The sequence below is a fragment of the Macrosteles quadrilineatus genome, unplaced genomic scaffold (assembly GCF_028750875.1).
Source record: "Macrosteles quadrilineatus isolate MER2022 unplaced genomic scaffold, UCM_ALF_1.0 Scaffold_7__1_contigs__length_78375512, whole genome shotgun sequence".
Lineage (NCBI taxonomy): Eukaryota > Metazoa > Arthropoda > Insecta > Hemiptera > Cicadellidae > Macrosteles > Macrosteles quadrilineatus.
Window position 1 is genome coordinate 49,984,004 of NW_026542600.1, and position 12,490 is coordinate 49,996,493.

Below are 12,490 nucleotides of genomic sequence, written 5' to 3' on the forward strand. Positions count from 1 at the left end.
TGTTGGCGAGTACCAAAAAGGAAATTTAGGTATAAACATGGTTGTATATCCAAGTTTGGTTGTCCTCGATATAATTGCACTATTTTATTGACACTGACAAATTATAGGCTAGGCTGCCCTATAAGTTAATTGGGAGTTTATTTGATATCTAGTCCTAAACCTATAGCCATCTTAAGGCAAACCTAACTAAAACTTAACCACAGAGATATAAATATAAACACTCATCCTCTGTAGGCCTAAAGCTACCTACCTATATTTTATTTGGGTTAGGATTAGTACTTTTTTGAGAGAGTGTCATTATGTACTGAACACGCCTAGATGATATAGGGTAATAGTGATTCATTAAATTATTCATTTATAAAAAGCAACCTAACCGAGTTACCTAATGATGTAACCAGTATTTAATACAACAATTAAAGCTTATGCCTATGTATATTAGTTTTAAAACGAAGTATAATAAGACACGTATAATCTAGATTAGGCATTGATTAGTGTTAGTAAACTAAACATGGATGAACCACTAAGTCAAGCTACTAACCCAGTTGTTCAGGCTAGGCTAAACTGAGTCCTGAAAGCATCCATCTCAAAACGGCCAAAACTTAAGAACAGATCCTAGGGATTGATTTATTTTAAACTTTATTTTTCTCAAATAGATAGCTAAACTGCAATCATCCAGTGCAATCATCCCACACTGCAAATAGCAACACTCAAACTTAGTTAGGTAAGCTAGTTAGGTTACAATTAATTATTATCCCTGTGACCGATTCAGTGTAACATCTGACATCAGTCAGAATCAGACGACATTATTGACAACGACACGACTCGACAACCAACGAAAAGAGTAATTTAGTGATGATAATAATTATTAAAAGCATAAAAAAATACATCGCTCGTTTACATTGGCAAAAGTATTAAATAAACAGTAATAAAGCTGAGGATAATGTAAGAATAGTTTTTTAATGGATTAGAAACTCATTACTCTGGAAAGTTTTATATGTTTTATGTTTTTTTTTTATGTTTTTTTAAGTTTTATACAGCTACAGCTGCAATCCTTTCCCTGGCTGAAGAGGACATGGTCATAAAACAGCCCCAGTCCAGTAGGGTTTCAGCTCACTGGACTGGAACATCACAAAAAAAAAAATACTTGGACGAAAAAGTTAGTTTAACCTCTTGTATATTATTTGTGAAGTAAGACAACACACAAAATGAAGTTAAAAAAATAATTACGATAAATTGCAAAAAATAATTATCTTCTTCATAATATTGTTAAGGTGAATCTTACAGGGCTATAAAGGCTTACAATTTATATTTATAAGAAAAGGGAAGCTAAATACAAAATACATACTAAATATAGAGCTACAAAGCTTGGAACAAAGTAACTGGACATGAAAATGATTTTAAAACATTATTCAGTGATCCTAGGGGGACGGCCTCCTATGAGCCAGAAGAACATCTTTTACGTAAGCATAGGGTGACATGCACATAAAATTAAGGTTCTTTATTGTTAAAATAGTAAATAGTAAAAACATCGATGGTAAAATACTATGCCGCAAACCCGAACTCAAACGGAAATCTGAGTAAAAAATTGGAGCCGTTCAAAGATTCAAAACTGCCTACCAGAATACATTTAATACATTTTTGTATCAGGGGGCCAGATTGGAGTAGGGTCACTGTTGAACCAACTAATAAAGTTCATAATAAAGTTCCTAACAAGTTCTGCCAACCTGTTATTAAAAAAAAATAATATTTTTGTATTAAAATTTAAAGATGAAGTAAGAGTAGTCAAGTTTGTTTCGTCTAGTTTCCTATCAACTCATCCAACCCTCTGTATCCTAATATTACCCTCTTCACTCTCTGTATCCCTATCATCATCCTTTTACAGTACTAGTAGATCAGTCGACCTAATCATAAAGATTACAATTAACCAGTGGTAAAATAGTTTTTAGCTTTGAGACAAAATAAAATAAAAATTACTCACAGTTTGTTAAACCCATCTGAGGTAAATATATTTGAATATTGTCACAAGGAGAAGGATCGTTATTTTCCATAAATAATTGATGTATGAAGTTATTTTTTTCTATCAACCTGTGAATATTTTAACTTATATATCTGTTTAACCTAGTTTTCGATCGACCCTTTTGTGGATTACCCGGGGGCTAACCAAGGCTATTTATTAAAAGCCCAATGATCAAAGACAGCTGAGTACAGTTCCCAACCCAATTTTGACGCTTACTGGAACTGGATTAAACCGGCGACCTACTTTTTAGGACAGTACTAAAACCATTCAGTGCTATATATTTGGAGAGACGACCTTACTAGCCTAACGCGTATACTTGTTAGTAAATATTTGCGTCTAATCGTTAGCAGACGCTGATCCACGGGGGTGGTGGAGAACCCCCCCCCCCAAATAAAGCAGTGAAAAATCGAGCTCGGGCAGAGTTCAGCGATTGCGGTAGACGTCCAGGATTTTGCCGCGATCGCTGAAGACTATGGTGACGTTTCCGTGACCGCGGGAGGCAACGATAATACAACCGCGGAAGATATTCAGGATTTTGCCGCGATCGCGGGAGACGATGTTTTCGTGACCTTAGGTGACGATAATAATGAAAATGATTACGATATCATGTTTGCGACACTAGCTCACTGAAATTTGGTGGAACAATTAGAAATAATAAAATTTGATCAAGCTTAAGCAGTAGGAGTAGGCCTTGATTGGTTATAGTTTACAGCAAAACATTTTCGTGGGAACCTAGAAAAACTTTTAAAATCCATAAAAAAAACGGGAATTTCACATTAAAAAATAGTATACACCCTGTATAACCTTGGTTTCTGTCTACCCTAACGGTCTGCTCGCTACCTTACGTATCTTATAAACTAATATTACACCTTATTAGCATGAAAGTTTTCGTTATTCTGCGATCAGCCAGATAAAAAATCAAGTTACTTGAAAGAGTGTTTTACTCCCAAAACTCACTTTAAATGCTTGATAACAACTTTTTTTAAATTATAATCTTCCAAAATGTCCCGGGGGAGGCCCCCGGGGCCCGGACTCCCTGGCACTGAGTGTAGGGCCGAGTGCCGGCCAGGTTCAGCCCAGGTTCAGCTCAGTCACATATTGAGCTGTGCGGCACGGTCCGGGCAGTGCAGCACAGCACAGGGCAGCATTGGGCAAAAAGTCTGTGTTGCACAGTTGACATCGCATATTGGGAAGCAGTGTCGTACAGTTCTCGTATAGGAGGGATAAAAGTTTCTTGTATGAACATGTTGTTAAATATTAGGATTTGAGTTCTGATTCAGATTCAGGTGCTGATCTAGATTTATTGTTACTTCTTCACCAGAGAACAAGAAAGAAAGGGCGGAAAAATTTACAAAGTTTAGTGATTTTCGTATTTTTCCCCAGATTTCATTCTTGTAATTACACTTTATATACTTACTATGACTGGTAACGTAAAAACTGGAAAAACGCACAATTTCTATTAATTATCCTCTAGATCCGTCACAAAACACTAGTCAACCCGGCGCAGGTGAGCAATGCGGCACAGACACTATTGTGACTCGATCACAAGTGCGCGCAGTCCACGTGCGGGACTGCACTGCCCTGCCCTGCGCTGCGCCATAATATGCGCGTGTCCTAGCGAACACGTGGTTTACAAAACACTGCCCTGCGCTGCACTACGCTGCACTGCTCCGACTGCGTCTCAATATGCGCTTCCGGCATACATTTAACATTGAACAGGTGTTCAAACATTTTCCATGATTTTAAATTTAGAAGAAAGAGTTTGTTGAAAATTGAGAATTTTTTAGAGTACATTGTGTTTCGAAATAATTTACAGCTCCGCTGCATTTTGTTGGATTCATAAAACATATTTATTGAAAAATAGTACACACCTTTTGTGGTGACACTAATGTTTTTTCACACCCATTTCCTTGGAAATTGGGAGTCACTTCAGGCGTTTGTAATATTTTCAAATATGTAAGTTTTTCCCCAATTTAATGGACTTAATGAGCTATGACAATACAGTGAAATCATCAAAAATCCCCAAACTAAGAAGGACTACTAAAATAATTGATTGCCAATTTTATCTGTTCTAAGAAGTTGATCATGTGCAGTAAGGATATGACCGGTTTCTGGTTCATTCTGGTTTATAGTGCGAGGGTGACCGGAAATCACTGAAGACTTTTCGTCGATAAATTTACCACTTGGAGGTTTCAGAAACCCCTAAAAGGCACTCGTTTACTATTACCACTCCGAACTTCAAAAATACTCGTATTTTCCAGTAAACGTAAAATTCACGCCGAGTAACTTGAATTATCGTTCCAAAACAGGACGGTGTTGGGTAATAACTCACTGGAATGATGTACAGTATGTGTCTCTGCCACAATGCGTTTATAGCATTATAGCGCTTCAGTGACACATAGCTAGGGTCTGCGACAAGGTGTGAAAGTGGGCCGACAAGGACGCGTGTCGCGGGACTGCGGCACTGTGGCAGTGGCAGTGTTGAGCTGTGGCAGTTGGCAGTGTGGCAGTGTGCAGTTGTGGCAGCAGCGATATTATTGACGTCAGCGAAGGCGGGGCAGGACCGGCGCGCAACTCTTCCGCGCATTTCGACCCACGGTCGACGTACACAGCCACAGCGTTCACGGCGTTCAGTAACACCGTCAGTCAGTCTGAAACCGACAGTCCGCGAGCGATTGTAGACGTCCGTACAATGACTGACACATTCTCAGTGATCTCGTCCGTGCCGAAGCAATAGACCCACGGACAGTCGCCCCGGCAACTACTGGACTCTAGAACTTTCCGTCTGTGAGAAAAGTGTCTAGTGAGGTTATCCGTGAGTGAATGTGTTATAGTCTCAGTGAAAATGCCTTTGTTCGGTGGAAAAAAGGACTCTGCGAAAAAGTCGAGGAAGGAAGGGAAAGAAGACAAGACACCCTCCGTGGAAGACAAGTACATCCTGAAGGAAATGCTGGGAACGTAAGTCCGTAGGTTGTACAGTAGTTGATAGTAAGTCTGCTTCCGCGTTCACGCACTCTCACTTTCGTTGATATTTGGGTCTACGGTAAATTTAGCTCTCGTTGATCGAATATAGATTGTAAAGTGTCAGTCGCCTGTATGTCTTAATTACCCAGAGTTTTCACTCTGTATTTTGCAATTCTGTTGTTCAAGAATCAATTAGAATACACGTGAAAATTACGCTAACAAGTAGCACGCTAAATTAAATTTATCTCAACATCACTGAGTGAAAAAACATTAAAAAAATAATTATCAAACTAATTTTAACATTACCACCTACCTACAAAATACCTACAAAATTCGTATTCGTGGGCAATTTCATTTAGTTAAATTTGTCTATGTATTTTCTTCGTAGAAAACTAACTATTAAAATGTCAGGTCATTATTTTAGAATAATAGTGATTGATTTTTGTTGTTGTTTTCGTCAATTGTTTAGAGTTAATAGTTCGATGTGTGTGAATGTAACGTTGTGAGTGTGAGATCATGTTTATGCTTTCTGTGACTGAGAAACGATCTTAAGATGATGTAATCACAACAGGTGTCATAACCTACAGAATACATAGCCTCAAGGCCTAAAATCCAACGTGTATGCAAATCAAAGAACTCGTATAACAAACTTCGCTTTTCAATTTCTTGTTTACCGATACATTTTAAATATTCCTTATAAATGAATGGTAGATATCGTACAACAATAAAGGGAACGTCATCTCCATTCATTTCTTTATTTTAAAACTATATCTAAAGTAACTTTGGTGAACACTAAATGGCTTTTAAAGTGGTTTTAAAATCCTTGAACTAAATACAACTTTAATACCCTTCACTAGATCTGGATACATTCGTGGATTGGGACGACAAAATATCTGTTCGTGTTTATTTTTTTATAATTCCAAACCTAATAGTTTTCACTTGGAAAATTTTACCTTAGCACACTAAATAGGTTTCTAGCAAACAACATCTTAACACAAACATTGAGTAAAAATAACAGTTTGCATTAATGGTAATAATTTGGTGTTTTTCGAATTCGCCGTAAGATTATTTTTGTATGTGCAATCGATAAAAAAAATTTCCCGATGTCGGGAAATTACGTTTATTTGATGTATATTTACAATAATCGATGTAATTTAATTAAGTGATGCAGAATAAAGTAATACATTTTATTTACTACAGGGATTAAATAGCCAATAATATTACTGAACAGTGAACATGATTATGTTTTACACAATTATTATTTATGCCTACTTTCGTCTTAATGAGAAGTAAAATAAAATCGGCAAGCACTCTCTTTCATAACAATATACGTTTACCCAGGTTTACTCATTACAGCGTGCCGAAATTACTTTGTTCATAAAACTTGGATGATAAAAATCCCGAATGTGGAATTTTCCTTTTAATAACATAAGTTAGCTCTATCATGTTATCAAAAAGGAAAATTCCCTTTTACCATTTTGCGTTTAAATATGTAATATACAACTGATTTATTAACTTAATTTATTATAGCTCTTGTTAATAAAAAAAATTTTCAACTTAAAAGTATTTCCCGTGATTTCATATAGTTTTATGTACTATATTTTCGACCAGTATCCGATAGAACATGTAGCCTATACTTTGATAAATTAAACGATTTACATACAAAAAATAATTCTATTGATAGTTCAAACGTTATTTGTAATTAGTTTGAAATGGATATTTTATTCGCAGTGACTACATAGCTTAGAGGACATAAGAGATTATTTCAAACCTTATTTTTTTTTTGTTTTAATACTAGAGACAACGCACGAGCTATGTCCACGGACGGGGTTTTATTTTGAAATTCCCTTGTTTCACTAGTCTTATTCGCAACCATACACTGATAAACTCGGCCGAAAGAGACTCGACCGATTTGTACGTTTTGCTTCTCGTCGCCCGATATCACACCCGTGGGGTGTGCCCTAGGTCAGTTGAAGAATGAATTCTTGTGCAGTCGATATTTGTATCCCAAGCTCTGACTAATGATTGTACCGTTTTTATTTAACCTTAACCAACGACCGGGTTGTTATTATTTTAGTCATATTCGTTTCTATGTTTATTAACTAATACTTCTTTACCAACTATTTTATCAAATACCCACTCATTGATTAACCATTGATTAATCGCATGGAACATCATGTTTAACCATTGATTAATCGCATGGAACATCATGTATTAGAGCTAAAATGGCTTTACACGCTGCATTTGATGTAGAGAGATTTGTTTAAACATCTTATATGAGGTATAAAAATATATAAATAACTGAACAACAACAACTGTTTTTGTCCTTGGTGAATACGAGTACATTATAATGATGTATGAATAAACAATAAAACAAAAAGAAAATAAATTGAAGTGGTTAACCGAAAATTAAATACAGTAGCTTACTGTAATCTAATTCCTACATTATTGCATAAAATACATTATTAAAGTGAATTAAAAGTATTAAAAAATAAAGAAACTTATAATTGTTTATCTGGGGATAATGTTGACGCAAAGTCAATTGAAGTTTAACAAAATTTACAATAGTTTACCTTTGAATGACGTTCAAGCAAAATCAATTTCAAGCATTTCTCGTTTTTAATAATGAACTTTAGAATGAGAAATTAGAAAAATTAAGGTCAGAGTTGAAGTTTGCTGAGGGAAACTCAATACACTTTAACTTATCAACCAATTCGATAAGACAATCTTTACATAGACATGTAACTTCTAACCAAAAACGATAGAAGTTAAATTTTGGGTTTGAATTGTACACTAATGGGGAGAACGTAGGAGTAGACGCAGAGATGATTTGAAATACGACGATATGATAAAGTGCCATTGGGGCGTCTAATGGCCCAGAAAGATAACCTTGGGTCCATCGTATCTGTCCCAAACTATCTCATAATCTGTTAATATGTAGCTTGTTTACGGCGATGGCTCGGCTGCTCGGGCGCAAACTGGTGGCAAGTTATTTGTTAACATTCCCTTCGAACATTTGCGTTTTTTTCTAAAATAATACCCCCGCCGTAGAAATCTGCAGACGAATCGAATTTCCATTTCCATGATAGGATTTTCAGTTAAATCTATTAAAATAACATCAGGTTTGACAAGTACCTAGGTTTGCTACTACAGGGAGGATAGTAAAGTGTTTCTAGTAAAATATTAATAGCTTAGTTTAAAATAAATTTGACAAGTTTGATCTAAATATATCCATAAACAAGCAAACTACAAAATTTTACAATACTCTCCATAAGAATAGAATGGGAATTTTAAATTTAAATTGTTTAAAATTTCTATGTAACCAATAAGCGGACAAAAACATTTTTATATACTAAATTATTAGCTTTTTAAGCTCTATGAAATGGTGTAGTGAGAAATTGGGAAATGTTGTGTATTGAGGGTCAAAAATTAGGAAACCCAAGTTTTACCCCATAAAACCCCCCGTAAAAACCCCGTTTCCATGGTCCGATCATGCTGGTTCGCGAACTCATTCAAGTCTATCCCACCTTACACCTTCAAACCAAATTTCGTAAAAATCGGACAAAGATTACTTAAGTTACAGCGTTCAAGGACACACATAGAAATCTGTATGTATATACATTTATAACATTTTGAACGGATGGTGTTTTTGGCGTCTGGGGACATCAAAGTCAAAAAGTAAATCGGTCCCGGGCCTAGGTCTTATCATGAGACACACGGTCAGGGAAATTTGCTAACACTTAAGAAATCCCATTACGCCATTTAATTGTATTTGAACCTAATCTTCTTCAAAGGTTTACTTAACATTTTCTAGCGTAAAAAGATGGTTTATATTTGGTTCGTGGGGTTTTAAATGACATAGGAACTTCCAACATGTTTGATTGATGATTGAAATCTTAATTAACTTTTCATGAACAATTCGAGTACTCATATTTACTCACCATACCTTGAAATTATTGGAGGAAGGATTTACTGAAACACCTGATATATTCATTCGTCCTAACTATATAATATAAATACCCCATTTCCAACAATATGTTTAGACAAATCTGCAAAATTGTGGTTCCTTGTATTATTTTGTCAACTTGAACAATGAAGAAAATTATTTCAATGTACGATTCATTCATCGATTAAAATGATTTCATAGTGTAAAAGACATTTTACGAAATATCCAACGTATTACTAAGTATAAAATAGCTATAGGCTTACTTGAAATGTCTTTTTTCCAATAATCGGAAAGCTGTAAGCGTAGGATCTTTTAGGTTGTGACGCATAGCAGCTTTTAGTTTTCCAGTAAAATTCTTAGATATTGTCATTAGAGAAAATTCAACTCAAACCAATGTTCAATCACTCAGTCATTTTAGCAACCAATTCAACATTTTCAGTGCCTAGTTTTTGGAAGGATATTTTTAGGCAATTAGTTCATTTAGTGCAATCAAAGCTGGCTAGGCAGCGTTCTGGTCTGGGTAAAAGGAGTGTAGGGGTCCCGGCCACTGGTCGTAAATTCAGGAGCCATTTATATAATCTAACTTAACCTAACCTAACCAAACTTCTATATGCGGGCCAGAGGTGGTCGGTTCTCCGCTTCCCGGGTAAAAGATCTCCGTCCCTTTGGTCCCCAGCAACTCTTCCATTTTAGCATAGTTATTGGTAGCAGATTCAGCACGCTTAAGTTTGGGTCAGACATAGCAACTATCAAACCCATTCGTTATTACCCATCATCACCATATTACCCCCAATATCCCATATATTCCCACAAATACCCCATTCATTCTAACCGCTACAAGGAGAAATATCTAAGAATAAATTGAGCCCATAAGTTATTGATATATTGATAAATTGAGATTTTAGGGGGAATGGAGACCTCAGGAGAAATTGAGATTTTAGGGGGAGTGGAGGCCTTAGAAGAAGTTGAGATTTTAGGGGGAATGGAGACCTCAGGAGAAATTGAGATTTTAGGGAGAGTGGAGGCCTTAGAAGAAGTTGAGATTTTAGGGGGAATGGAGACCTCAGGAGAAATTGAGATTTTAGGGAGAGTGGAGGCCTTAGAAGAAGTTGAGATTTTAGGGGGAATGGAGACCTCAGGAGAAATTGAGATTTTAGGGAGAGTGGAGGCCTTAGAAGAAGTTGAGATTTTAGGGGGAATGGAGAGCTTAGTAGAAATTGAGATTTGTAGCAGAAATTGAAATGTAGAAGTGGAATATAAATTGTATTGCCATATTAATACATTGAACAAAGGAATCTACATAGGCTACTACCATTGTCATAGTTGATTTATTCTTATTCTTACTGGATTAACTACATTATTAATGTAATGGCTCAAAACTAAGATCCAGGGGGCAATAAATATCAGATAGTTAATACCAGGCATTCAGTCAAATCAACTTCTTAGAACTTTAGAACTAACCTCCATTAATTCTGCAGTCTGCTGTTGACTTTAACTACAACGGGGCATTTGTGGAGGTTTATCAATAATTTAGTTGCAATATTATTTGTAAAGAATATTTTCAGAATTTGATATTACGCTTATTAGTGGGTTTCAATAAACAATCAATTATGGGACCTATTGAAGAGGGGTAATGCGTTGGGATGGATTGTATACATAGCCACTAACAAAATACACTAATGTGCGTGAATGCTGCCAAATTGGAAAGTGCCGCTTCAAATAGTCTATGCATTATTCTATTTCCGTTTTTTGTGTTGAACTGTAACCGAAATAAGAAAATGAATAAAAATCGACTTGTGAATGAAAATAGGCCCTTGTGGCACGATATAAATGTTGTAAACAAATTAATTGTAACTTAAACCACAGAAACATACTACTGTAGTATGTTTTCTGTGCTTACACCAAACTAGGCCTATTACAATTTGACCATTAAACCTAAATACCTGTAACACGTATATGTAAGAGGGAAAGGAAACAGTTTTGTATCCCGGTACCCTTTAGTTACCAATAATAAATTGTAATTATTTATAATAAACTTTGCAAGGATGGATTTTGCGTCACCACTTTTGACGGATCGTTTTAATTTGACGCTTTTTCAATTATTTGATTAATTATTCCGTAATGGTAAAAGTTCGACTAAAATTCTGCTTAAACTCAAATATCAATTTGAAGCTTTTACCACAAGCTTTAAGCGATTAGTTTAAATTAGTTTGATCTTACTATTTCACCGATTTAAGGGACATTAAAAAATTACATGCGCGTTTTCAGTTTGTAATTATTATAAAAACTTAATTTAAAGTACTGTACGTGATTTTTGTAAGACATCAACCGATTGACCTTTTACCTTTTACCTCTTCTTTCTTCGCCACAATTCTCAGATTGGGGAGTCGTCAAAATTTCTCCTTCTTCATCTTCTTGGCAGCCTTTCAGCTAGCCCAGTGTAAGTGTGTATAAGTGTGTATAAGTGTGTTCTTGTATGTATTCCTTTGTTGAGTAATATGGTTTGTTTATAAGGTAGTTTTTTAGTGTCTTTACAAATGTGGTATGATTTGAAATATTTTTAATTTTTTTCTGGCAGAAGATTTATGTATTTAGATCCTGTGTATGTTGGGGTGTTGCTGAATTTGTTTAGTCTGTGTTGTGGCAGGTTTATATTGTTTTTGTGTCTGGTGTTGTGATTATGATAATGTGACCGGAGTGTTGGATTGGTTTTTTTTGCTAGGATTATGGTTTCTAGGATGTATTGTGAGAAAACGGTGGGGATTTTGAGCTGGATGAATAGGGGTCTACAATGTTCCAGATAGTGCGTCCTGCATATCGTCCGTAGTACTTTCTTTTGTAGGATAAGTAGTTTGTCCATATTGTTTGCAGATGATGATCCCCATGTTGCAATTCCGTAACTCAGGTGAGAAGCAAAAAGCGAGAAGTAGGCTATTCTGGAGGTTTCTTCGTCGGTTATGGTGCGAATTCGTTTGATGCCATAGTGTGCAGAGGCCAGTTTTTTACACAGATGTTCGATGTGTTGCTGCCAGGATAAATTTTTATCAACAATTATTCCCAGGAATTTAGTGGTTTCTTGCGTTGTGATACTGATGTTGGTCCAGTCGCTTTAATCTTCTAGGTTGTTGCTTGGTTTGAAATCGATGTGTGTAGTTTTACTGGTATTAAGTTTTAGATTTAGGTTGTTGCATATTGTTGTTGCTTGTTCTACTGCTGCGGTTATGAGTTGTTGGTTATTTTTATTTCTATCTGTAGGTATTATTATGGTGGTATCGTCTGCAAATAAAATACATTTGAATTCTTTTGATAATTTTTCCGGTACATCATTTATATATATCAGGAAGAAAAGTGGGCCTGGGGGGGTATATATATCTATTTAATATAGGTAATTACTATAAATGTATATATATTTAATGGTGAATACTTATATTTCTAACATTTTATTTCATAAACAAAACGGAATCGGAACAAATAGATATATTATTTTCCAAAAAGCTACACTAGCTTTACGAGCTTTACAAATTACTTACGAGTGTTAAGTTTCCCCCTTAAATCTTTGACTC

At 35.6% G+C, this 12,490-nt stretch overlaps 1 protein-coding gene across 5 annotated transcripts in view; it reads left to right on the forward strand.

Annotated features, from left to right (window-relative positions):
- Positions 1 to 4,575: 4,575 nt before the first annotated feature.
- LOC128997764 (calcium/calmodulin-dependent protein kinase type 1-like) overlaps positions 4,576 to 12,490 on the forward strand; it is a 158,913-nt gene continuing 150,998 nt past the window's right edge. For 2 of the 5 annotated variants that reach the window (XR_008491141.1, XM_054423436.1), the window contains exon 1: positions 4,579 to 4,975. Coding sequence is in view for 4 of the 5 variants with exons in the window: in XM_054423436.1 (XP_054279411.1) it covers positions 4,863 to 4,975 (113 nt within the window). In the remaining variant the exon portion in view is untranslated. Of the gene's footprint in view, positions 4,976 to 12,490 lie in introns of all 5 variants that reach the window. The other 3 variants (XM_054423438.1, XM_054423439.1, XM_054423437.1) reach the window with 2 other exon arrangements.